Below are 27,473 nucleotides of genomic sequence, written 5' to 3' on the forward strand. Positions count from 1 at the left end.
ACAAAACTAGGAAAGGTGTTTAAAAATAATCTTGGGATTTTCAGGAAAGATTCAGGACATGAATTTGAGAGGGAGTGATAGTGAGAAAAAGCAAAGTAAGCAGCATGCATGTGACCTGAACAGGAACCAGTGAGATGTTATCTTCAAAGAAAGTGATAACAAGAAGGATTTGCATTTGGCCCGTTTAATGTCATCATTTGTATTCTTAAATATCTGGTCAAATAAAAGATGCAGGGGTCTTTGTGTACAGAAGGAGATTTTTGTGTGCGTTACCTCCATGAATGTTTGGGCCCATAGCCGGGACCTGATTTTTAGCGCTGCACTCTTCCCTCTTTCCAGTTGTCCCACAGTGCAGGAAATTAGGATACACTTCACATTTGTACAGTTCTGTGTACAAAATAAAGGGAAATCATACCTATGCTTTAAAAATGTATATAATCACTTTCAAATGCTATAAATTAGTAAACCAAATCAATTTTCCCTTAAAGAGTTAAGTAGTCTGAAATCAGTAATTTCATCTAATATACATGAGATACCCCGTGAGTCATTGTGAGAACTATAAACCAAGGGGGAGATTCTTTTTGCACCACCAATGAATACAATCACCTACCTGTAGTAATGAAAACAAAAGTAATAACTTTCAACAATATCTAGTCTGAAGAACTCTTCAAATGTCCAGGTACTTACCAATCCTTTGAAGCATGTGCTTGTCTTTATCTATCAGTAATTTTTTGATTTCAACACTTTTTTTTTCTGTCCTCTATGCCTGAAGTCTTTATTTATGTTCCTAAATCTTTCCCCTCTTCTAACTCTCCTGGTTTTCTTACCAATATTTACATTATAGCAGCCAGAACATTTGCTGAGATTCATTAGTTGCTCTACTTGAAACTTGTTGTCCGTGAAATGTTCCTGATGAGCAGTGATTCTGGCTCATACACAAGGTTGAAGACAAAAGCCAAGCAATGCAACTCAAAACTATATACTCTGTTAAAGTCTGCCAGAAAAATGTCACAAAAAAGGTTAAAAGCTGACTGGAAGCCACTGAAGGGAATGAGCAGATTCTCATGGGGTAACCACAGAAATGATGTGGTTGTTTGGGGCATAGAAAGGAAGAAAGACCTCATAGAAAAGTCATAGAATGGTTTGGGTTGGAAGGGACCTTAAAGATGATCTAGTTCCAACCCCACTGCCAAGGGCAGGGATACCTTCCACTAGACCAGGTTGCTCAAAGCCCCATCCAAAGCGTGTGTAAAAAAATGTATAGGTTTATATACACAAATGAATCATAGAATCATAGAATCATAAAGGTTGGAAAAGACCTCTAAGATCATTGAGTCCAACCGTCAACCCAACACTACCATGCCCACTAAACCATGTCCCTAAGTGCCTCATCTACACATCTTTTAAATACTTCCAGGGCTGGTGACTCAACCACTTCCCTGGGCAGCCTGTTCCAAGGCCTGACCACTCTTTCAGTAAAGAAGTTTTTCCTAATGTCCAGTCTAAATGGGTTTTACCTGAAAAGTTTTGGTTTGATTCAGGAGAAAGGCTGAGGTTTTAATTGATTCATATTTTTACAACAAAGCAGAGAATCCTTCCCTTACTTATGCTTTATTGACACTCATGACAGAAGGTCTTGTGATCTCGAAAGCAGAGCTAAGTTTTCACAAGTACATTCCCTCGGGAGAGTGAGAATGGCTGCACTACCAAAGCCCATACTTCAGAAAATGAGATGACGATGTATGTAACAGATCTGAAAACACCCTTAAGGAAATCCTCTATCTTTATAGACAGCTTTTGCCACAAATCTCTATCTTATTACAAGTTAAGCAGAAGCTGTACGCTTAATCACTGTTTTCTAAATCTGCCTGAAAATGAAACTGTAAACCCTGGAACTTGCAACTATAAACCTTGTTTTAAAATTAATATTTCAAGTATCTGCTTATTTGGCTTTTCATATTTAAACATCCTCCAACCAGACTTATTTATCTTGCAGGAAGGAGGAGAGCTGTTTTCATTAATCATAGTGGCCAAAAACACATATTAACAAAATAAATCATTAGTATGCAAAAAAGTCTACTGTTGGCTGACATTTTAGGACCTGAACACACATTTCTATTTTTCTTAGTAATGCATTTAGCCTGTAGTGATTTTCAGAACACTGTAACATTAGAACTAATGGAAGAGAAACCAAATGTTTAATAAACAGTATAAATAGAATAAGAGGTTCTCAGAACATTTTTCCTCTATGTGAAAATGCTTTGATGAAAATGAAATTAACTTAAAAGTTCTGACAAAAAAAAAAAAAAAAATTAACAAAGAATTAGCTTTGGCTAGTCAGTCATTTTCTGGAGCGACATTCGCTTTCCATGTATACTTCAAATGTGTAAAAAAAAAATTAAATTTTTCTGGATCTGTAGTATGCAATGCTGAAGGCACACAGAATTGAGACACCTTTCTAACTGAACAAATGACATATTGCTTTTCTATGCCCATCCTGAAAAAGTCCTGCTATATATATCCAATGGTAAGCACTGTACCCAATCCTATCCTAATTTGTGCTTATCAAAAGCATATTGTACTAGAAGACTGCTCATCACAGTGCCAATTTTATATTACTAAGTATTCAGCTAAATACTATCTGTCTACATCAAGCAGCTGAAAAATCTCTGCTTCGTATTTTAAGATGCAGACACAGTACATACTTAAGAACTTTGTTAACCACTTTCAGCTGCTGTAGTAATTTCTATGTTGGCAGCATATGAGACTAATCACTGAGAAAGATAACTGATAATTAAGGTATTACTGAAAAATGGATTAAGTGTTTTGTGGTATTGACTGGTATGTCTTCGAAAGCCCAGGCATTCTTCCTTCAGCCCCAGTGGAATCAGATTCTTCCCAGGGTATTAGGTTGATGAAAGAATTACATAGGAATCAACAGTGATTATTGTTTAAAATGGGTTCATCTGCAATTTTGTTCTTAATAACATTATGGTATTCATTACTTTCAGATTCTATCTTCTTCCTGTTACAAAAATTGCCAAATTAACTTTCAGAAGCAGCACAACTATTCTATTACTCCATAATACTTAGGTCTGTGAGGTTCTTTTCTTCCTACCAAATTATAGTGATGTCAAGGAATTCAAACATGAGCTTGCAGTAAACAGCTTAATAAGAAACTGGACAGCATGAAAGAAACTCTGCCGAAGGTTCGTAAGAATAAATGGAAAGCACTGACTGCATGAATCCCACGACTGACCTCAAGGTCATCGAGTCTGAACACAGCCTCTAGGCAAGGGAAGCTGATACCTACAATGGTGAAGTATGCTAAGGATGGGACATTGAATGCAGGAATGGAAAAAACCCTGACCTTCTGGAAATACAGCCAAGTCCAAATACTCAGGTACCAGACTGACTAATCAGAACTATTTTCCTGAGAGAGAGATCTTTGCTCTTGCTCCAGCATTGTCTGGGATGTTAAAAAGGCAGTGATCTGTCCCATTTGCCTTGCATGTAGTACTGTAAAGGGAAAGAACCTTACCTTTCCATGTGTATATAAGTACTTATTGGGGGGAACAAATATGCTCCAAAGTATTTGTATGTCAGAACAGTTACTTTACATGAAAATGTTAATTTTAAGCGTGAGCTACTCTTTACGAAAGAGCCAGGATGCTAGGAGTCAACTTAACAAGAAGAGACCTACATTTCAAAAGTCAGAATATGAAATTTATTTCATGGAAGAAGGGTCCATTCTCTAAACCTGTGTTGAAATTCCCTGTGATAAGTGTGCCACTGCATGACCACAGAGGTTTGTCTGCAAACAGCCAGGAGTAAGACAGCCAGGAATTTGGCATGCATGATCTTTAATGTAAAAATCCGTCAAACACAATCGCTAATCTGTGGCATGGTGATAGGTAATAAACAGTATTTTAAACTGAAAGGTTGAAAATCACTTAGAACAGTATTCAGAAGTCTGTAAGTAAATTGCAGTCAAACCAACAGCCACCTTGATATACTGCATGCATAGTCCCAATTTACAGTTTTTAGATAGCTCACCAGTATTTTTGCAGAGTTTTTCCTGTGAGGTTCTGCCACTGTGACATCCCTTCTCCTGATGTAATGAGAAATAGTAGAATTATATAAAAAAGCAGCAAGTTCCGGAGTGTCTTGTGGAATAGCAAACTGCGAAGAGAAAAAATATGAATGGTAATGACATACAATGATTTTAACAGATTTGTTCCCTTCTCAGAGGTCTTGAATTTTGGATTAATGCTGTTTTTCAATTTAACAGTACAGCCATGAGCCATGAGTACATCCCATTTTGTCTTCAATTAGGAGCATGATTAGTGATAGCACAGCAAGATACTGCCCAGTTATAGGAATTACAGTAGATAAGATTTTTTCCCACTTTTTACTGGTGTCAATTTCATTGCTGTACTTAATTTTGTTAGACTCTTGGGGCCAGATTCTGATCTCTACAACAGGATAAATTCAAAGTTGCTGCACTGAAATCTAGTCATTAGTTCAGATCAGAATCTGAACTAATGCCTATTGAAAAATAATGACTTTACCAGCTTTAGAAAGCAAAAGAAAAAAAAAAGGAAATCTGAATTCTAGCAAAACAACTTCTGATCATTATTTGTTACAGATTTCTTTTGGTAAGAACTCAACTTTGTATAATGCAACAGTTTGTTAATTTTTAATCTCATACTAAAATGCATCCTCTTCAGCTTTATCTTCACAGATTTTTATTCCCTGATTAAAACCTATTTTTATTGTTGTTTCTAATTTCTACACAGAGCATTTATGGCTTCTTTCAAGAAGCCTCAGATCACGCCTGGGAACCCAATTGCTACAGAGGGAAAGATAAATTCTAATGTATGACAATCCAATCATGTAAAATCGCAATAAAATATATGTGGAAGTTTTTAATAAGATATCAACGGGAACTCACCTGATCATAGACAAGATTATTCTTTAAGGGCCTCACATTATAAAAAGCTATATCAGATCCATCTTATCAGTTCCTTTAACCTCTGAACACAAAATGTCTTAAAGAAATTCCTAACGAAAATGTTTGCAATTGTAAGAAATGTTATAGCACTAAAGGGAAGAGAATAGCTATAAACACACAAAACGTTCCACATACTAATGCTGTGTACTAGATTTGGAAAATTTGTACCATTCATCTGATTAAAATTGTGAGGCTAAAGAAGGAACTATTTTGACATTGTCTCAGATCTTTAGTCAAAAGCATCCTGCAAAGTAAAAGATACTATATTTTATTAACTGATGAAAACCGCTTAAGCAAAAATAAGATTTTTTTTTTTCTGTTGCTTAATTAGGTTAACATTGTTTTTTTGCAATAAGGGAACAGTTAAATAGCTAGTAAATCTCTCCCTCTCAATGTGATAACATGTGGGAATCCTCTTTCCAGGATTCTTTCACCAGCATATATAGGCTTCTTTAATGATGACAAATTGAAAGAACCACAATATAATGACATGCCTTTGAAGAAGCCCTCAATATATGATCACAACTGATACATATGTAGATCCATTTCAATACTAGATGATTTTTACATTTACTTATTTTTTTCATAGATCCTAGAGTGTTAGCATTTTCAGTAGTGAATTATTACAGCAAAGGTTTGAAAACAGCCCTCTGGGATTCAGAGAAAACATACATGTCTCCTGCAACAATTTAAAAGCAGCATTTCTCCAGTGGCCTAGATGTTCAGGTTAAAGATATTATTTTATCCTTCTTGAGCCAGTAGCATGGAATTGTACAACTCCGTCTCTGTAGCTATTTTACATGCCACATATTTAGCACACCATACCTTATTTTAAACGGATTCTCACTCCCTCCCTTTAACTACAATGGACTGTCTTGGTTTCCCCACCAGGGAAAACTATTCCTTTCTTCTCCCAAGCCTTGTCACCTTGAGCAGATTTCCAGATTTCTCCAGTTCTTTACTTCTCATTTCAAAACCCGGTTTAGCTTTCCCCTTTTTCTAGCCAGGCAATACCCTCTCCTGCAATCTGTAACTCCTCCAGAAATGTTCTGGAAGAGGACTTTGTGTAAAAGCTGTAAAGGTCTCAGTGACCACTCAAGAGCAATGCATTGGATGGTATTATTTTGTCTCCCGATCAGGACTTACACACGGTAATAACTGCTCTGCAACATGAGGAGACACTGCCTCTGCAGGAGGTTAGCTCCTGCCACTCGTCTTAGTGGATGTACCTTACCCATGTGGTGGATTTTAGCTGCTATTTTGCTGTTTCCTAACAGACGCCTCACTTACGGTACTACAGTGTTCAGCTATTGAAAATGTGCCGTGTGTCACCCTGTATTGTCCACCATAGTTGGAAACCACTGCCTGTACCTCTGGTATTTACAGGCACTGGCTCCATAAAACTACTTTTGCTAGCAGTCTGGGGAAACAAAAAAACAACTCGTCAGGAATATTGGCTCAGGCCAAAGGTCCATCTAGCTGAGCCCTCTTCTCATCAACGCTGCCTTTAAACAGATGTGGAAGGAAGAGTAAGAACAGGGCATGCATACACAATGATCTCTCCTAATAACTTTCAGCTTCCAAATGTTTTCAGCTCAGGGACTTCCTGATCTGCATGAAGTTTTTGTTCATTTATTAATCTTCACTGGACTTCTCTTTTGTGAATTTGTCCAGTTGCCTCTTAAAACTACTTCCTTTGGCAATAAGTTCCAGACATCTAATACCTGTTTGCATGAACCACCGCTTCCTTTTGCTTGTTTTGAAACTGGCTCTACAGGCTTCATTTGATGCTCCAATTCTGTGCAGTGAACACACTGCATTCCTGTGCAGGAATAGGCAGAGAGCAGTCAATCCGCACCCACGGTCTTCCCGCCACTTCTGGTCTTGCGGATCATATTTGTGCATAGTCACCTCCTTTCTAGATTGAAGCATCCTAGTGTACTGAGTTCTTCTGCAAAGGAATCTGTTCCATATCTTTGATCAGTCCGTTTTGCTCCTCTTTACATCTTTTGCAAGATTCATAACTGTATTATCCTTTCACGTCCCTCACCGCTTTCAGAGAAAGATAAGCTACAGAAAAGGAAAAGTCCCTAAATAAGTCTTCTCATGTGTGCATAGGTTTGATTTATCTTTGTGGAAGAAACAACAAAGCACAAAGGAAACCTTTCTACAAGACAAGAAGTTCAGCAACGGGGAGGAAGATACTGCTTTAACGGACACTGAACAATCTAAGTAATTTTAACAGGGAAATGCCCAAGCACCCTAAGAGAGCTAGGTTCTGAAATCTAAGAGGAGCCAGGCATAAAACGTCCTTAGCCTTATTTGGAAATTTGAGCCAGGCATCCTGCTGTTTATACAAAACCTGAAGGAAGCTGTCTCTGTATCCTCTTCCCATCTGAAGCAATAGATAAGCATTACATATTTGAAACCTGATTTGTGTATTCATGCTGTTCAGTGCTTTGAAAAACTAAAATAAGGAAAGGATGTTTAAAATCTTGCAATAATGGTTGTGCAACTAAAGCCATATTCTGCTAAGACAGATGGACCATTATTTCATTATTACAGGAAGTTTTCACACAAGCCTCACAAGAATTTAATCTTGTTTATGTAACAGATGTAATCATTATCAAGTAGGAGAAGGAAGAGCAAACTCAAAAAACGAAAAAAAAAAATCATCAAAAAATATATTGTTTGAAAATGTCATTAAGAACTGTGGCACTATTCTGCCCAGGAGCTCTGCCTTCCTAACAGTAACGCTCCCATCTCAGCTTCTTAATTGAAACTTAAAACAGAACACAGTGGCTAGGGAGGAGGGATGCTGAACTCCTTTCATGCACTTGCAACCTGATCTGACCAGTGGCTTTGAGATGCTAGGCTTGCAAATAGAAATGCAGCAGCTCAGCTTCTTGCTCCTCACCACTTTTGAAAAATAGGTGGAAATGGGGTGGAAAAGATTCATAGAAAAAAATCTGTTTCTAAACTTGCTGTGTTTTGGGTACAAAATGGAAACATTTTCTATCTTCAGTTCTCTATCCCTCACTTCCTTTTTCTTCTTGTACAGAAACTAAATAAAAGAGTGGAATCCTAACCCCTCTCTGGCTTCCTGGGTGAAACGCAAAAATCTAGCCATAATGTATTTGGTATACATGAGTTTTTCTATATTCTTGTAAGTACATGTTCTAGTTCTGTCTCTTTAAGCTAAAGACTTGTCTTGTAGCTCCTGTGGTTGTGAGCAATCCCCTTCACTAGAAAGATGTCTCCACTTCCATCCACTGTACTGAACTCAAACCCCTCCTGGTATGCAGAAGATGTATAGCACTTTTAGCATTTGGAACACAGCTCTCCCCACAAGATGTTTAACAGGCTACTGGTTAAACTCGAGAAGTGTTGTTTACTCCAGAAGTGTCTGGAATCAGTTATGCTTAATAAATTGGATACCTTGTTTTTGATGGGATAATATGTAGAGCTGTGTTTTGCTAAATCTTCTGACTTTGAGCCAAACCAAGCTCTTTTGGGGGGATCTGCCATCACAAACATAGATCTTAAAACAGGCTTTTAGACACTGGCATATCAACACTTTACGGAGGAAGCTGCTACTAGGCTTCTCCTTGTTAGTGTTTCCGCCAAACTCTGAGATCTCCAGCTCTGCTATAAAGAAGAACCATGTCCATGGAAGGGGAAGCAATTTGAATAGCAAACAATACTTAGGAGTAACACTTACAAAAAAATTGGTAGGGGAATTTTTTCCTTTCTGCTGATATGATTAAAATAATTATAGAATCATTTCCAAGTAGAAAAATAAAAACCCTGTCATGTTGCTGACAAAGTTGTAACTTTTATGAGTTAATATTGATTAAGCCATAAAATAATTGTGGACTACACGAATCCTTTTATCAAGTGGCAACACATGAAAACTTCAATTTCTGGAGTACATTCCATGCAGAATTCCAGTTGATAGTTTCACTTTATAGGACATTCAAATTATGTTCTTTAAAAAATTAAAATCATCAGTACTTCAAGACAGATAAAAAATACATAGGCTTCTAAAATTACTCCCATTTTACAGATTATACTGTCTCATACTATGCTGAACTTAACCATGATATAAAATATAGCATATGATATTAAAAATATGTGTCTTATCATATACTTGGTGCACGGAAATAGCTCCTGTCAACAAAACACGCTGAGGACTGGCCGGCTAAGAAGCAGCTACGCAGAAAAAGACCTGGCTTAAGCTGCACATGAGCGAGCAGTGTGCCCTGTTAGCAGCGAGGGCCAACAGCATCCTGGGCTGTATGAACAGGAGCAAAGGCAGTACACTGAGGAATTGATTACTGCCCTCTGCTTAGCACTCATTAGACCACATGTAGATACCACATCCATTTTCGGAGCCTCTGCAGAAGACAGAGATCAATATACTGGAATGAGTTCAGTGGAGGGCCCCCAGGGATGCTCAGGGCTGGAGCACTTGTCCTGCAGGGAGAAGCTGAGGGACCGTTGCCTGTTCAGCCCAGAGATGAGAAAGCTTTGGGGGGATGGAAGCTGTCGGGGGGAGAAGGTTATCACAGAAATGGAGCCAGGCTTTTCACAGAGTCGCATGGTGGGATGATGACAGGCAATGCGCATAAGTTGAAACAAGAGAGGTTCAGACTGGACGTAGGGGAAAACCTTTTCCCTGTAAGGACAATCAAGAAGCAGCAGAATTTGCCTAGAGAAGTTTTGCAGTCTCTGTCCTTGTACGTTTTAAAGACCACACTGGATAAAGCCCGAATAACCTAGTCTGATCTCACAGCTGACCCTGTTTGAGCAGGATGTTGGATCAGATTACTCCTGAGTACTCCAACCTGAATTAGCCTATGATCCTAAAAAAAACAAATCACCGTACAAATTAGCTGTAAATTATTTGTATTGGAACAAAAACCTAAAACTGTGTTACACCCTTTAAAAATACTTAGTGCTACAATACCTGGTGGCTGTCTGCTGTCTATTAAATAAATAGCTCTGAGAAGTTCATGTCTTTCAATTTAATGATATTGCATTATTGTGCTACAAAGGATTTTCCCCACTGCTAACAGGTTCAGATGTAAGACCTTTTGATAAGCAAACCAGTGCTAGGTTGTATCAGACTCAACTGAAGAACTATGTGCATCGCTTGACATAACAAAGGTTTACGTCACCTTTGGGAGTTCATCTGCTAAGCACTGCTGTACAGATGACTTTCTGAATTAATGTACTCCTTAGGACACAAGAATTTTCAGGGTCCCATGAGAACTAAAAAACCTTGTGTCATCTACTCAAAGCCATGTTAAAAATGACCCTTAAGGAAAACCCTGCAAATTTCCATTAAAAAAATTCTTTTATCTAATGCTGCGATACTGAATCAAAATACAAGTTTCTTCTGATAAGAAGAGTACAGAAACCAAACACATACCATGCGACACAACTGTCACACTAGAAACATTATAGACTATAATATATATCTTGCTTCTTACCCAGGAAAACGATCTCAGGGTCATTGTGAAAAATTCCCCAAAAGCTCCATCCCATTGTGAAGCATAGGCAGAAAAATATCAAGCAAAATGCAGACAGGGATGGAAATAAAAGGGGCTGACTTACCTTTATTTGCATTGTGTTAATAGGAGAGCTCGTTTGACAGTGCAATGGTCCATGTGTCTGAATATGAAGAATATAAAGAAGAAATTCTTCTTGACTGGACACAGGCCAACCGACATGGAGAACTGTATTGTTGACGGCACTTGGTCCAATATTGTGCAGCTGTCAAACAAGTATCATCAGTACTTTCCAAGGCAGTAAATAACAACAAAAAACACAGCAACCACCACTTAGACATTTTCAAATTCTTAGTGTCCACAGCCTTGAAGTACTTTGGGAAAGATGTACAGATTATTAGTATCATTTTATTGATGGAGAATCTGTGGCGGGCAGGCAAAAAGGACCTCTCCATGTTCGTCACAAAGCCAGTGGCAAATCTGGGAGAACAACCTTTTTTGTCTGAGTCTGTATTCAAGAAATCCATCACCTTTCCCATTTTTTCCTACATATGAAAGAGCTGAAATTACCCAAAAAAGTATAAAAAACCCAAACAAAAACATACTAGCAAAATATACTATACAAATACATACAATGAACCTTAACAGAACATACTTGAAAATAGTAGCTGAAACTTCAGGACACAGAAGAATCACATTTCAGGGTGCAGGAATAGAAGGTATAGCAGAGCTTAAATTAGTTTTTGTGGTTAAGAATTCTATTTTCAACACTTCTCAGTGCAAATTTCTCCAAAAGAAAAAAAGGAACTAGTAACATCCCAGGACATTATTATTTTCTGGGAAAATGAGTAAAGATAGAAATAATAGAAATTTTAAAATCTGGGCTATCAAAGTAGTTTTCTTATATCAGTTTACAATTTGAAAATATCTGATGACCACAGGAAGTGGAATGACAGCTAAAGAAGCAGAACGGCATGGAGCTTTACTCAAAGTTTCTAGAGATGTGAGAACCTCCTATTTTTTAAAATGCGTAGAATTTTTGTAACTGATGAGCTTTATTTAGAACCAAATAAAACCCACTTTCAATCTTACAGCTTCTTCAGTAAAGGGTTTTTGGGTGAGTGTTTGGCCTTTTTTATGCTTTGCTGATATCAATAAACAATGAAAGCAGTTTCTTTAATCATTGTAACTAATCACTGTAACTATTTTAATACATTTGAAATCACATATATAGGTCCACAAACAGCCCAAAAGCTTGAGACAGGAAGATTTGTTAGATTTTTCAGTTTAGAGAAATGTGTTAAGATGAGGGATTCACAAATAATATTTTGTATTTTACAGTCTGATTCATTTAGTTTAGTATTAGTCATGCAAATTGTAATCTTACACTGCTGATTAAGCTCAGTTGCTTGTATTTTCTTGAGTGCTAGTTTGTGAATTATAACCATACGTGAAGCACTTGGTTTTACCCCCTAGAATAAAGGTTATCCATCAGATTCCAAAGATGGCCTGTATTCCATGTAGTTCACTCAATGCACTTTTTTCTAATCTGAACTCTTCTCTTTTAATTGATTAATCATCCATAGAAAAAAAACCAACAACAATACAAGGTAGACATATGTATACTTCAAACATTAAGAGTTATTTTCCACAGAACATTTTCTGAGCAATGAGTTACACGTATGTCTACAGTTTTTTTTCAGTTAGCTAAATTTACAGGAAACATATTTTTTCCTGTGCACAACACTCACAGCTTTTAATGAGAAACCAGTCAAATCACTGAAAATATTTGGCATTGATTGTAATGAGCTTTTAAGCACTGTTTTTAATTCTTGTCAAACATCCAAAATGTTTATAGATCCCTTAAATGTCAAAGACAGACTCCCAGCATAAACTAATATCTCCTCCACTAACATGAACAGATACTAGGGTTGTGAATTCCCAGATTAAATTTGGGTCATGTGCTAAAGGCAGAATATTTACATTTGTGGCTTTATCTAGTTGCAGATAAAGACAATAAACCAAATCCATCAGGATTTCAATGGGAGCAGCATGACGTCCTTTGGCAACATATATAATTTTTACCTCATAGATGTGTTCTACTAAAGGACCAAGTTCTTCTTCTTTTGTAGGCTCATCTTTGGGTTCCCAGTTGTGAAGTGGCAAAATAATTGTTGGGGGGTGAGACACCCTGTAATATATAAAACAGGTTAAAACAGTAACTGTTACCAGTAATCAGCTGCATTACTTCTAGAAAAAAATTAAGACCTCTATAGAAAACTGAGCCCTTAAGGGTATTTCACCACATTCATTATAATTAGGTGAGGTGAACAATTCAATGCTTCCATAAAGTACTACCCAGTCTTTACAGACTACTGAGGGTGTGCATTTAATTTCATACTTCCTCTGACGGATGGTCCTTTCCAGACAAAGGATTGACTCTTTCTCTATTTGGAGAGAGGAATACAGTCTGTTGGGCATTTCCATCATTCTCACTGATGAGGTATCTGAATACATTATCCACAAAACTAGAGTAATGATACGTAAATAAATGTATTTTCTCATTTCCATTTAAAGCCTGTAGACGTTTAATGTTATGCATCTTCCTTCCCTATAATACATTTTTAGATATTTATTTAACTGCTCTGACTGTAAGTTCCTTATAAACTCTGTTATTATTCCTTTAAAAAACCTTGCAAAGTAGTCTATCTCATTTACAGGTGGGAAACTGAGGTACTGTGACTTCCATAGAGTCACAATGGAAACTGGTGTATCAAGAAACTGAATTCAGGACTAGAGCCTGAAATAGTGCTCCAGGCTTCCCATTTGCTTTGCAAACGAAGTGGCAGCTTAGGCATTCCCTGAAACACTCTTGCAACTTGCAACATGTAAATCAAACACAAATGAAGAAAACAGTGACTTAGTATTTGACATCTTTCTTTCCATCTGCTATTTTATTTTTCCTTTCCTTCTCTGTCTGACCTCAAGAAAGGACCAAGTAGTCTTCTGTTAATGTTTCTATTTGAATCACAAGCATTTTACTTGTGGGAACTGGAAGTTCCTTGGAGGGATCCCATTCAGATGCCAACTTTAACCTTATTCAGTTGTTGAGAAGTTGGGAAATCAGATCCCAAGAATTTCTTTTAGCATGGTAGGTGAGTTCCGGCACAGACATCTGTAATCTGCTAGTACTGAAAGTAGCTCTTGGTGCTAAAATGGTAAGTATTACCCTTTCTTTACAAGGGTCAACTCTCACTCAGTTTTGCCGGTTTCCAGAATCTTCAGCTTAAAGAAAAGCCATAAAATTTCAATGCTTGTTCTGCCAAAGCTGGAATTTTGCTGACAGAAAACTGTTAAAAAAGAATTGCTAATGAGTTTTTTTCAGAATATAACATTTGACTAAAATGATGGACTTCTATCCACTGATGTTAATTCACTTTCCCTTGAGTCTAAACAGAGAAAGCACCACTGCAGATTGCCTCTTGAAGAAAAGAACAGAAAACTGGATGGTTCTGTTGCAAATGCTGATATTTTAAAATACCTTAGGAAGAAACAAACTGTTCTTGCTTCCAGCTCTTATGTCATATACAATGAATGAAATGTCTGCTAGAAACTTTTCTACAGAATACAGCTTCTCAAAGCAGCAAGGGATCCCAGAGAAGAACAATTTAATACCATCCAGCTAAAGTACAACTCTTCATGAAATTTAGGGTATCCTGGAGTATCCTACTAACTCTAAATACTTCCCCAGACTTCAAAAGGCCAGCAGTTTGTACTAACAAGTATGCCAGAGGACAAATTTACAAGCCAAACCAAATAATAAAGGAAATGAAACATTCTCATTAAAAAGTAATTTCAGATGAGGTACTTAGCCTAATTTGTTGTATTTCACAAATGGCCTTGTTTCCAATAAGAATTTTCATTATTAATTGTTGTTGGAGAACACAGGAACTTTCCTGTGTGTTACAAAAGCCAAGACACAGAGACCCTTAAGCTACCGCAAAAATTTGCAAACCAGAAAGTGTACATAGACAAAAAGAAGCAGGCATGATGTTTCAAATACCAGTGTTTTCTATTACACTCCCTGTGCAGTGTTTTTCTTCTCCACAGAATTATAAAGTGCAAAGTGTAAATGTAGACATTCAATTAAAATGATTATAAAGTATATAAAAACATTTATTTTAACAGTTTATTTTGAGATTTTACAGTTATTTTGAGGACTTCTGCTATTGACATGAAAGTAACAAAATCAGGTCAAATTAAACAGAAATCCTCTCTTTTGACTATTTTATTTTGCATTTAACTGAGAATATTTCTAACACTTGAATGATTAGACGAGGATATATCCTAGACTTCTAGGTGACAACGATCAGTCAAACAAGAGCACTGAAAAATAATATAAAGGAAGTGTGTTCTACAGAAAATGCTTATGTGGGATATACAATAAGAATTCTGCCAGCTGCAAATCCTTCCAGTCCAAATTACTTCCTACCTGAATCCCTCATTCCTCTAGTGCTCTTTCAGCAGTGGGAAATAACAATTACAACTATAAAACTCTTACATTTTTATAGAAAAAAAAGGTAAGCAGAATGATCAAATCTCAGTTATCAGAGCAACTGCTCATTGAATGAACTATCTAAGGAGTTATCTTAAATTTCTTCTGAATAGGATATCGAAGAAGATTTCTTCCTTTCTCATAGAGGCAGTATTTGCATGGGTTCCTGTGCAAGTATATATGCATATATGCACATGCACAATTTGATAACCACTTACTTTTCCTCAGTAAAATGTACAATGCTTCCAGTCCCACTTCATGCAACTCTGTGCAGAGCAGTAAGGAAACCGATGCAAGATATTTTCCAGTCCAAATGTGGACACAGTCTCTCTTTTATTTTTATGTAGGAAATTGTGAGCAAATAGTTCCCTTGGAGCTGTATGCTTTAGCATCTATGAGTAATTAACAAAATCTGTCAACAAAACATTTGGGAATTTTCCTTTGTACATGCATGCTATAGCTAATAAGAAAACTAAAAGACTTAAGAGGAAAGGAACTGGAAGTCATTCAATTAAGTAATTCCTCTGTATTTAATGACCTGTTTCTTAGCACAGCAGTTCAAGCCACTTTTTCCACTTGTGGGCATGCTCTTTTTAAGAACTGAGAATGTTTTGGTCATTTTTTGGTGTCTATGTATTTACCTGTTACAAAACTTTTCATTAAAAAGAACACACTATGGCACAGAAAGAACATGATGGAGGCAAAAATTTTCCAAAAAGTTTGCAAAGAATACAAGAAGTTTGTAAGATTTTTCTGTGAAAGTGGTGAGCCACCTCACTGAAAAAAAACAGAATCCACAGCACTGGAAGCAGCCCTTACTGAGAATTCTTGCATATGTATCCATAACCATTTCACTGATGCACTGAAACTCCAGCCAGTCCTTAACCTGGGTGTCCACCCATGGCAACATCTAGCAGTTGCTGGCTCCCAACATTTTCTCACACATCTGCAGCCCACCGACTAACCCCTTTGATTCTTATTTCCTCAGCCTCTACTTCTCTTTCTGTGTTACCTTCCCCCTCATTTTGTATTTTTCACCTCTCTTCCTATCCAGCTCATTTCCCTAGATCACCACTAACTACAGAAAATGAAATAATACTCTAATTCCTGTTCTGTTAAGCATGTTGTCTTTCAACTGCTCCTTTTCAGAAATACTAGCATTAACGTATATCCACACAGTCTTTGAGAGCCAGTCCTCCTTCTTCCACCTAACTCTAGCCTTAGGGTTAGTCTTCTTAACCTGGAAAACACTTACAAAATGTGATAAAAAATACTTTTAAGAATCCCCCTGATTTAGATTGAATATTAGAGCAGAAAACATGATCTCTGTGATCTGCAAAATGATTGGACTCTCTGCTGGCACTACATAGTCAAGGTATTGTTTTAGAAGTGATAACAATAAATGGATTTTTATAAATCCATAAAAGCATAAATAAATGCATTTTTTATTTGTTTACACCTAAGGCAGCCCATTGAGGTGCATCATGTAAGAGACATCTACCCCTCTTGTATCAGCCAGGCCTCATGGCCTGACTGTGACAGTGAAGCTGGGCCATGTACCTCTTGTTCTCCCCTTGCAGAGCTGAGAATGGTTAAGGTCCAGAGCTGTAGTTTGAGAAGCGGAGATGTCAGAAATCTGAGATCCCAGACAAAAAGCATTTTGGGCAATTATTTGCTTTAAAAGAACATCCTGCCGACTTCCTTCAAGATACAAGGATGGGAGCCTAGCTCCAAGATTTTACAGGGTAGTCTGAGATTCTTACCACCTAATTGCATTTTATAGTTTCCAAAACCAAGTGGTATGTGAAAATGGAGATAGAAATAATCATCTTTGATCATATCCTGTGCTTGTTTAATTTCGGTATCCCTTGTGTCAGTGGACAGGCACCTGCTTCAGATGGAAATGTAAGAATCCTACAGTAGTAGCTGGTTGACCTCTTGTCATAGCTTATTCCCTATTCATCTTTTCTCCAAAGGCTTCACTCTGCCTTCTATTAGTATTTGCCTTGCCATAATGTGTTTCATCCATAAAAGCAGCAGATTCTGCTCTGGTATTCAGAACCAAGTGCCTAAGTGGTTGCACAAGCAGACCTACACATATGAACAGGCATTTTGTACTAGTAACATCCATACACAATTTGAATGCCCAAATAAAATGTTGGCTCTGACTGGTGTTACTACAACGTGGGATTCTACAGTGTGCTAGATTTGCACAGACACCCAGTAACTTTACTGGAGTCCATGTGGGCAGTCCTGCCATATATGACCTGGTAAATCCTTAGTAGCTCCATCCTGCAAGGCTTGCAGGGGTGAGACTCCTGGGAATTCTTGGTGGATAAGGCGCTTGGGATTATAACATGTCAAAAGATTCACTACATGGGATTATTATATGGATTATTATATGTAGAAAGTTATGTACAAAAAATAGTTATCATTATGAATTGAAATGGTCAAATACTTACCCTCTGATCTGTACCTGAGCCACAGCACTGATGTTGATATGGAGGTTAACTAAATTGCTGGTGGGATTAATCTTGTTAGAACTGGAAAAGATATGTACAAGGGTTAAAAAAGGTTATTTAGCAGAACTCTAGATTGTTATAGATACAGCACTGAATACCACAAGGCCTAAATTAGGAAGTAATGCCATTAGACATATTACAGCATGGACTTGCTATTGCCACTCTTCAGTCTTGTAGGACACTGGTATTTAAGTTTGATATTATTTGAGCTCATGACATGTTTAATAATATAATCAACTCAAAGATTCTTTAAACTTCCTTTAAAGAATCCTATATGTGAATATGATAATACAAATTTATTTAGCTCAGAATATCATGTAAATTCCCTTCTTCAACTTGGCTATCTGTATGGATAGGAGTCTCTTAATAGAATACAAGCCTGTTTCATGCATTGGAGGAAGGCAGTGTTAATGAACAAGATAGGCTTTGTTATAATAAAATTTGCTTTTATGACTCTCCAAACTTGTGACTTCTGCATGAAAAAGTCTTTGAAGAAAAAGAACCAAAATAAACTGTTTCTTTACCTTTCTTATTTTCTTCCCTCCCCTATCCAGAGAGTGTTTACACTCTTAATCCCACCTAGCAGTGAAAACAGATCCCCATGTTTAAAGCCTAGTGCTCTCACTCATTTTATTGTCTTTTCTTATTGCAAATCCTTAGCAGTAAAGATAGTTTCTCTTACTTCAAAAGGCTGTTCCTATGAGTATAGCTTATTCGTGTAAAGAAAGATTTGCAGGTTCAAATTCATGAAGATAGTGACAATAAATAATTACAGACTTAGAATTTATTTAATTATGGGATTAACAATACTAAGTTTGGAGGTTTTTTTCAAGCAAGTGTGGAAGTACTTCCTTGCTTCATGGAGACTAAGTTTCTATTGCTGTCACAGTTTACTGCTATCACATCTGGGTAGCATCAGTCAAATGGAAACATTCAGAGGAGGCCAGCATTCCCAGAGACTGACTCCTAGTAAAGGGCAATACTGCTTTGATCCAGGCTTTCTGGTTACAGATTGCTAAAATTAGGAGCAGCTCTAATTTGTTTGTAAACTAATGCAGATTCCCCTCAAACATCATTTGAACTTTTGATGTAATCCTTTATAGCCATTGCTTGGAGTACAAAAGTACAAAAATTGCTTAAAGTATAAAAATGACTATACCGCTAATTGTTAGAATAAGCTGCTCTCCAATTTGTATAATGGTACTACTTTCCATAGAGTTAAAATACAGATTTTGATCATATATATTTGGTATTCAAATCTTGTTTGTGCTTTATGGTATTTTGTAGAGAAGAAAATAGTTTAAATAAAAGTGCCAAGACATCTCCCCCTCTGGGTATATACTTGCCTAGCAAAATCCACATCAGAAAAGGAATTGGATTTCAAGACACTACTCAGCATCTTGTTTATTTCCTATAAGTAATGAACTTCAGTCTTGCAAACCAAAATATTTATTTTCTACTTGATGTTTTGGAGTAAATTAAAGGTCTCTCTTTTGAATAACTCAGGCCAGGACACAAATTCAGATATGTTCTCTGCTTCCCTTTCCTTCCATTTAGATAATTCCTCTTTCTGCCTTATGCATTTCTGTTTCCTTTTTCTTTTAAGATTGTTTTACCTGTTCACTAAGGACATAGAAATACAAAAAGTGTAGTGCTGCTTGAGAAGGAAGGTACAAAGCAGTGAGTTTTAACTGTAGGGTACATCCCCTATGCAAGAAGTTTTACTTTTTTTTTTTTTAAGTAGCTGGGTGCTTTTCAGCATTTTGATACCAGTTTGTGGAAATTGTCCTTTTTGGTAGCCCAACAGATTTTCTCCCTTTACATTTTAGCGAGTCACACTCATGGAGGAAGCATGAGATGTTGCTAACTCCTGAAGTTCATACTTACTCCTCGGTAAAGCCTTGTCACTTTTTCTATGAAAGTGACCTACCCTCAACTCTTATTACCTAGAAAGATCTAGCTACTCAAAAAGCTCTGAACCTTCCCAATTTCACAGCATGAAAAGGGTAGTGACAAGAGCCTCTGATACCCACTTAAAACTGTATTGCTTGCATTAATGACCTGACAGTGAACAGTGGTATGGACAGGGGACCTACAAGCTAGATGTTATATCTTGTATTTCTCTCTGGAGAAGCCCATGGCCAGTCTCCAGTTTGCCAGCCAGACCCCTGGGAGAGGGCTGAGGCCTGACCAGGCACCTCACTGTCTTCTGTGGCATTGCTGTGCCCTTCCTGAGTTTCTGCATGTCCTTTCCTTCAAGGGTTACATTCTGGAAACATGACTTAAACATTTTAAATGTCTCAGTTATTTACTACAGTAATTAAAGGCCAGACATTAGCAATTAAGTCTCTGTGTGTGGGGCAGGGAAGGCCCCATCAGGAACTCCAGTGTGTATTTGATGAGGACAGATGGAGCAGAAGCACTGCCACCTACTGAAAAAGTCCCAGGTTTGTTCTTGCTGTTATCCTAACCCAGCCCATCCTGTGCTTTTTTGTCCCTGTGGAGGAAGCACTGCTCAGCAAAACCCAGAAGATTCTCCAGCAGTAATATTTCAGCCCCACAAATGTGCAGGAAACTAATGGAAAAATGACAAAGGTTCACCTGCATCAGGCTGAAACAGTTTTCTCTCTTCATGCCAGTATATCTGTTGAGCAGATTTTCACTGCTCTCCTTCTATTTTCTAAATTGTTGAAGTGGCATATATTTTTTTTTCAGAGCATGATATGTTTTTAAATATAGAACTTTGTTACAAAGCGATCACTGTTCATTAACCCTGAAGTGGAGAACAAAGTGCAAATTTAGCAAATCTGTAGATCCTTGTACCACTGACGAAAACCAGTTACCCTGAATTTTAACAAAATAAAATCCTCAAAATAACTCTAAGACTGTTTTTGCTAAAAACTAACAAGATTCCAACTCCAGAAATCCTCCTGAAGAAAGCTACCATCAGAAAGCCCATGAAATAAATACTGACACTGAAGAGGTAGAGTGACCTTCTTATATATTAAACTTCAGATATCAACAGGAATTCAGAATTTAAATAACCACACTCTTGATAAAACGTCTAACCTTTTTATCTGCAGCTCAAAATTGATGCTGAAATCTGCATTTTCAAAATGCTGAACAGAAAATCGAATGCCTGTAGAGAACTGGGAAAGAAACAAAACAACAGGTTATAAAAATGGTTTGATCTTTCCATATTGAGAAAGCAGTACTGTTCAACATTGCACTTCACAGACGTGTATAGGATACTGTTACTTTTTAAAATTAGTATGAAATAATATCATTTAGTTGTTTTTAGGAAAAAACACCATCCTGCCTGTGCATGTCACCAGATGGAAAACTTGGCTGGACAGAGGAAAGATCAAGAGGAACAGAGAAGCATACTCCCAAGACGCAGCAGTGGGCCCTTCTTTATCCAGACAGCCTTTGCTTTACTTTGCCAAGCCAAAAGAAAATAATAGCTGTCTGGCACCTCTCATCCCCGCCTCCATCCATGCATGCCTTTGTCCAGGTCTCCAGGGCCTCCTGCTCCTCCCGTTGTCTCTGTAACTGACATATGAGCTGCATGCTTTAGGTGTTGTGGGACTGACTGATCACCTGTTTTTCTTTTAGAGGCTAAATTAGCAGCAGCTTGATGTTTTAGTTTGATTTGGTTTGATTTTTTTCATTGCAGCTCCTCAGAAGAGAGAGGGTAAAACACACAGTTCCCAAAACTGAAGGAGACAAGGGCTTCCACCGGTGCTACCTTGTGTTTATGCAGACCTTGCTTCCTCCCTCTGATAATTTCCATTTGCTTTGAAAGAAGGGCACGGAGTAAAGCAGAACAAGTTAATTCAGAAGAGAGAATGGAATTGCAGGGCTAACTAAAGAAGGAATATACAATAGTTTATGGTGGGGTTTCTGTAACCCTCTCACTGGACATAGTTACAGCCCCAGTATGCAAGTGGCAAGGGAGCAAGGGGAGATGCCATCTGCTCTCCATGTTAAATTAATAAAATTGTACTGCAATGTTTAAATTAATGTTTTTAATTGCCTCATTTCAACTGCATGTGTTTTAAATCTGGTAATTTTTGAAATGCGAATTTTGCATTGAGACTGACAGTGTCTACAGCCTGTAAGCTTGTACAACTTCTCACTCCCCCCTACCTCCCCTATTGCCTGATGGTAGAATTTCCTGCCAGATAACTTGCACACTGTGCTTTCATTTTTTTCAAAAAGAATAGTTACATATAGCCATATTCTCCATGTGGAGAAACAATCTTCCTGAGAAATTCATCAAAAGGCATTAGGAAATGAGGACATCATTCCTTCATCTCTGCTAATATCTGACTAGATTACGGGGGTGAGGGGGAAAAAGAGTGAGTTGTCTGCTTGGCTTACTCTCCTTAACATACCTGGGGTAGCACTGTCAGCAACAGGACAGGACACAGCAATGTAGAGTTTTATGTTTGGGACCTAGATTCAGCATCACTGAAGAGGATGCATTTTCCTCTGTGGATATCAATTCAGATGTTTAAGCAATTCCTTTTTCCCAAGCATTTTTTTTTTTTAATTTTCATTCAATTCTCTTTCTTTCCTCACTTGCAGTGGTGCATCACTGAATCTTAATCCATCTCCAGAACGAGACTTAGCTAACATGTTTCAATTACTTCTTTCAGTGTCCTACGCTGAAAGCAATATTGTAATCATAAAAGAAATAGCAAGTTCAAATCTTTGAATTCTGACCATTTTAATGTCATAGTTATAGCTAATCTCTCTTTTTGGAAGTAAAATCTTTAAGATTAAAAGATAATGCTCATTAAATTAAACAGAAGTTAAATAGCTGACTTGGAATAGAGATGCAAGTTATTTTTTTAAGACCACTTTTTGGAGATGATTTTAACAACTGTATTAATATTTCATTCACCTTTAAAAACACAACATGATTTTTTTGATCTCTGAGACAAAAATTTCAAAATATTGAATTCAGGATTTCTCTTTTACTAATCAGTCTATATAGATTTGTTTCCACTTACAGCAGAAAAAATATTTGATGAACCAAAGGTAAAATTTTCCTCAGAGCGTACATGAACTGCAGTTTTGATGATCTATTATACTCTTGAGGCTTAATCCTTTATTTAATACTGAAACACACTCCTACTGTATGAGTCTAATAAGCTGCAGATGTTGCCTTTGTATAGTTGTATGACTTTGTTAATGTCAAGTAGCCCTTGACATTGCTACTAACAATGGGGCAAAGATGCTCACATGCCCTTGCTGAAAACCCAGTGAGGCCAAAGGAGTTGAATTTGCTTGAGCTTGTAACTTAGCAATCACTCAATCTGCTTATTTTAGTAGGATATCCATTTTATGAGAATAGTTTAATTGTATTTAAAATTTTCCAAGTGAAGTTAGTTTCATTAAAATTGCATTATTTTCCACGTTAGTAACATCATTTATCTTTGAAATACACAACATTTCTGCTTTTACTGATAAGCTTTAATCTGTTACTATGTTCGACAGGATCTAGGAGTATGCTAGCTTTTTCTGAAATGTCTTACAGTGCATATGAAAGATAAAGGCTCTGTGCTCTTGAAGAATCAGTTTGGTACATACCAAGAATTAGGCAAGATCTTCCAAGCCTCCCAGTCTTCTAACCTTATTTCTATTCATTTCTATTAACTTCCAAATTGTTCTACCAGATTTTATAATAAAACCTACATCTCACTTGCTAAGGCCACTGAACAGGCATTAGGAAGCTTGTCAGTCTGATCCATTTCAGTGTCATAAATAATTTTGAGCACTCGGTGCCAGTGAGATGGTATCACAGACATTTCATTTGCATTCTGGGCCATATAGTGGTGTGATTTTCCTTCCCATTTCTTTTTATCTTCTTTTTTATCTTTTTATCTTCTTTTAACCACAAAGATATTACTGAAAAGGTTAAGTATTTTCTGTGGCCAGTAAACGATTTTAAGGTCACAGATTTTCAAAAAGACAGAGATATACCAATTTTGATGATGGTAACGCATTTTGAAGATGTGAAGTGTCAGACAACTCTGTAGCCCACTGCAGTAATATCCCATGGGTTATATCACAAAATCCTGACATACCCTCATACTAAGCTGATCTTAAAGAGTTTAAGAATTCTAGGATTTCAGGGTGCTGAAAAGTCATTACAGTGACTCAATAGTTAAGAGTTTTAGGAATGTTTGATTTTGACCTAACCCTCCCTTCCCACTCCCTCACAACTTCCACAAAGAGTCCCTTTCTGTCTGAATGTTTTGAGAACAACTGATCTCCTGCCAGAGCAGAATTGTTTTGCAAAACTGGAAATGGATCAGAGCAGCCTTTTATGATTTATGCAATTTGTACAAAGGGTTGGTATTTCGCTGTTGGAAGTACATTTGCCATCATAAACCATTTCGGTTTGGACTGAAAAAGCTCAAGTCCTTTCACCTTTACTAAGCTTCCAGGAGAGCTGGTTTTAAAGACAAAGTTAGGCTTTAAGCTTTCACTCACTATAATCAAACACTTTTGCCATCTGGCTTTGTAATGGTCTATCTTCATATGCATTAATTTTCAAGGGTGGGATTCTTTTGTTATAAGCCAGAATACCCTTACACATGTTATGAACCCTGCTGTTTTATTTTGCTACTTTATGAAGTATTTTACTTAGGAATATTTAGTAACAGTGCATTTATGGCAGCCCTAGAGCTGATTCTGAAGAAAAACAGGATTAGTTGTGCTGTGAGAATTCATAAGGAGACAGATTAAAGTAGTATGGCTTTAGTGGCCACCAAATAGCGTTCCTGAAGTCTTGACACTGCTAGCATTTTGGGTCAAGGATGATGTAGAAACAGGGCTTTGGATTCAGCTGGAGGAGTGTGAGGGGCTGTAGTCTAATACCTCCACACTCAGACCTTTCCAGTGCTTATGTTTATGACAATATGCAAACCACGAAGATTTGCTCTAGCTTGATATACAATGTCAGTGTCTCTTGTGTTTAGTCTTCCTTTTCTCTTCCAAACCCATGGGTTTTCATGCTCTCCTTTCCCCACACTGCACCTCAATCATCCACAAGATTCTTGTCCATTTTTTTGGACATCTTGAGAATCTGGAGAATTTGCTTCTGCCATAAGACTAACCAGGAAACCACTAAGCAGATATCTAAATTTGCTGGTTTTCTGGTACGAGAAATTATCTGCCTTGACTTGGGATTTATCTAGTGCTTCAGCCCATCATTGTCTCCCATCATCCCATTGTGAAAACTCCATCCCTCCGAAATGTTTTAAATTACTCTTCTTTTTAGGAGCTTCATTTAGTACAATAAAACTAAAAATATAAAACCTTTTAGTCCTCTTTTCGATACTCACTGACTCCAATATCTATCCAGTCTGGCTTCTTAGTGCAATGTCCTTTCCAGAAAATGTTTCTAGTACCCCCTTCAGACTTTTAGTTCACAGTAGTTCTATAGAGAAGGATCCTCACCAGGCAGCTTCCTGCTCCCAGTGGATCCATCACCTGGAGTTCATTTTTCAGTCGTTTCCCGCTCCTTGTAATCCCAAAGAGTCTATCTGGGACTGCTTGTGACCACGAAGGCAGTTAACTATGAGACATCTGGTCTCACACTCACTTTCAAAAACTCTATGACTGATCTGAAGCTAACCCTATGATCCAAACAAGCTTACTCTAGTTCCAGTCTCCTATCATAAGACCCATTTGGTTATTTTATTGAGGGTCAGACAGGAACTGCTTCAAGATCATAAGAGGCCAAGAAAACAACCCTCTATAGAGAGTCTGAAGAGTGAAATATTTATCTTCCATAGGACTAAACCAGTGGATGAGGAATTGGTTGGATGGTCGCATCCAGAGGGCAGTGGTCAATGGCTCAATATCCAGATGGAGATCGATGAGAAGTGGTGTCCTGCAGGGGTCCGTATTGGGACCAGTACTGTTTAATATCTTCATCAGTGACCTAGACAGTGGGATTGAGGGCACCCTCAGCAAGTTTGCAGACACCACCAAGCTGAGTGGTGCAGTCGACATGCCTGAGGGATGGGATGCCATCCAGAGGACCTGGACAAGCTTGAGAAGTGGGCCCATGTGAACCTCATGAGGTTCAACAAGGCCAAGTGCAAGGTCCTGCACCTGGGTCGGGGCAACCCCTGGTATCAGTACAGGCTGGGGGATGAAGGGATTGAGAGCAGCCCTGCCGAGAAGGACTTGGGGGTACCGGTGGACGAAAAGCTGGACATGAGCCAGCAATGTGCGCTCGCAGCCCAGAAGGCCAACTGTACCCTGGGCTGCAACAAAAGAAGCGTGGCCAGCAGGTCGAGAGAGGTGATTCTGCCCCTCTACTCCGCTCTGGTGAGACCCCACCTGGAGTCCTGCGTCCAGCTCTGGAACCCTCAGCACAAGAAAGACATAGACCTGTTGGAGCAGGTCCAAAGCAGGACCACGAAAATGATCAGGGGGATGGAATGCCTCTCCTATGAAGAAAGGCTGAGAGAGTTGAGGTTGTTCAGCTTGGAGAAGAGAAGGCTTCGGGGATTCCTTATTGCAGCCTTTCAGTACTTGAAGGGGGCTTGTAAGAAAGATGAGGACAAACTTTTTAGCAGGGCCTGTTGCGACAGGACAAGGGGGAATGGTTTTAAATGAAAAGAGGGTAGATTTAGACTAGATACAAGGAAGAAATTTTTTACAATGAGGGTGGTGAAACACTGGAACAGGTTGCCCAGAGAGGTGGTAGATGCCCCATCCCTGGAAACATTCAAGGTCAGGTTGGACGGGGCTCTGAGCAACCTGATCTAGTTGAAGATGCCCTGCCCATGGCAGGGGAGTTGGACTACATGGCCTTTAAAGGTCCCTTCCAATCCAAACTATTCTATGATTCTACGATTATTCAGTTCCACCCTTCTATAAAAACAATGCTACCAATGTTCCATCTAATGTGTAGTATGATTTATGAATAGCTGTCTCAGGAAAATGTTTAGAATGACAGTAACAACTTGAAGGAAAACTTGACTCCAACCACATTTTCATGGATATAAATCATGATATAAACTGATAAGACAACCCTTATGCACTCAAGATGAGAATCAGGCTAAAGAAGCTGTAATTTACTATACATATCTTAAGTAGAAAGAATACTAAAGGGCAGAAATAAACAGATCACATTATTGGGATTCTCTTCTCATTATAGTAGTGCAACTTCTGTGACTTAAATTGAGTCACACTCATTTTCTTTAGAGTAAGTGAAATAAAACACAGGCTCTAGCATCATTAATCTTTTAGAACAACAAATTGTTAGTTTTTCAGAAGCACAGTTCTGCCTCTTATTACACCAACAATTTCTTGTCTAAAAGTAAATAATTTGGTTTAGGTGCTGCTTATTGGGACACATTCTGCTAATTGAATAGTTTTCCATTTGCTCCCCTTTAAATTCTATTAGATAAAAATCAGTAAATGCATCTGGTTTTCCCTTACGTTTGCGCCAGCCACCATGGGGTTCCCAAGATCACAAACCACCATTCTAGTTTCATTTTCCATCTTGTAATCACAGCTCAATACACGTAGTGCCTGTAACAAAAGGACACCAATATGGAGGTCAAAGATCACAGTGAAATACATCCAGTTGGGAAAGTGATGCCTTTTTGAACTGTGACATTTCTTTTGATTTCAGACACCTGCTCAGTGCACTAACATTTAATTGGTTATTGTCAGACAATGGGGGAAAACTGATGCCAGGGAAAAACAAATATGAAAGTTTCCCAGTACCTTAAGAGCCACGATGAGATCACTCTATTTCTAGTTTTAACATACTGCTTTGTTGTTGTGAATCATTCAGCCATAATGACTCAACAGAGAAAAAAAAGAGTAGGCAA

At 37.9% G+C, this 27,473-nt stretch overlaps 1 protein-coding gene across 1 annotated transcript in view; it reads right to left on the bottom strand.

Annotated features, from left to right (window-relative positions):
* Positions 1–273: 273 nt before the first annotated feature.
* The window catches only part of ITGA8 (integrin, alpha 8), a gene marked incomplete at both ends in the record, with an annotated part of 91,047 nt that continues 63,847 nt past the window's right edge, over positions 274–27,473 (bottom strand). The window contains 7 exons of the mRNA XM_009579603.1: positions 274–387; positions 4,057–4,182; positions 10,634–10,792; positions 12,613–12,718; positions 17,545–17,625; positions 20,674–20,753; positions 27,076–27,168. Of these exons, the coding sequence (XP_009577898.1) occupies positions 274–387; positions 4,057–4,182; positions 10,634–10,792; positions 12,613–12,718; positions 17,545–17,625; positions 20,674–20,753; positions 27,076–27,168 (759 nt within the window). The remainder of the gene's footprint in view (positions 388–4,056; positions 4,183–10,633; positions 10,793–12,612; positions 12,719–17,544; positions 17,626–20,673; positions 20,754–27,075; positions 27,169–27,473) is intronic.

The sequence above is a fragment of the Fulmarus glacialis genome, unplaced genomic scaffold, assembly GCF_000690835.1.
Source record: "Fulmarus glacialis isolate BGI_N327 unplaced genomic scaffold, ASM69083v1 scaffold1346, whole genome shotgun sequence".
Taxonomy (NCBI): domain Eukaryota; kingdom Metazoa; phylum Chordata; class Aves; order Procellariiformes; family Procellariidae; genus Fulmarus; species Fulmarus glacialis.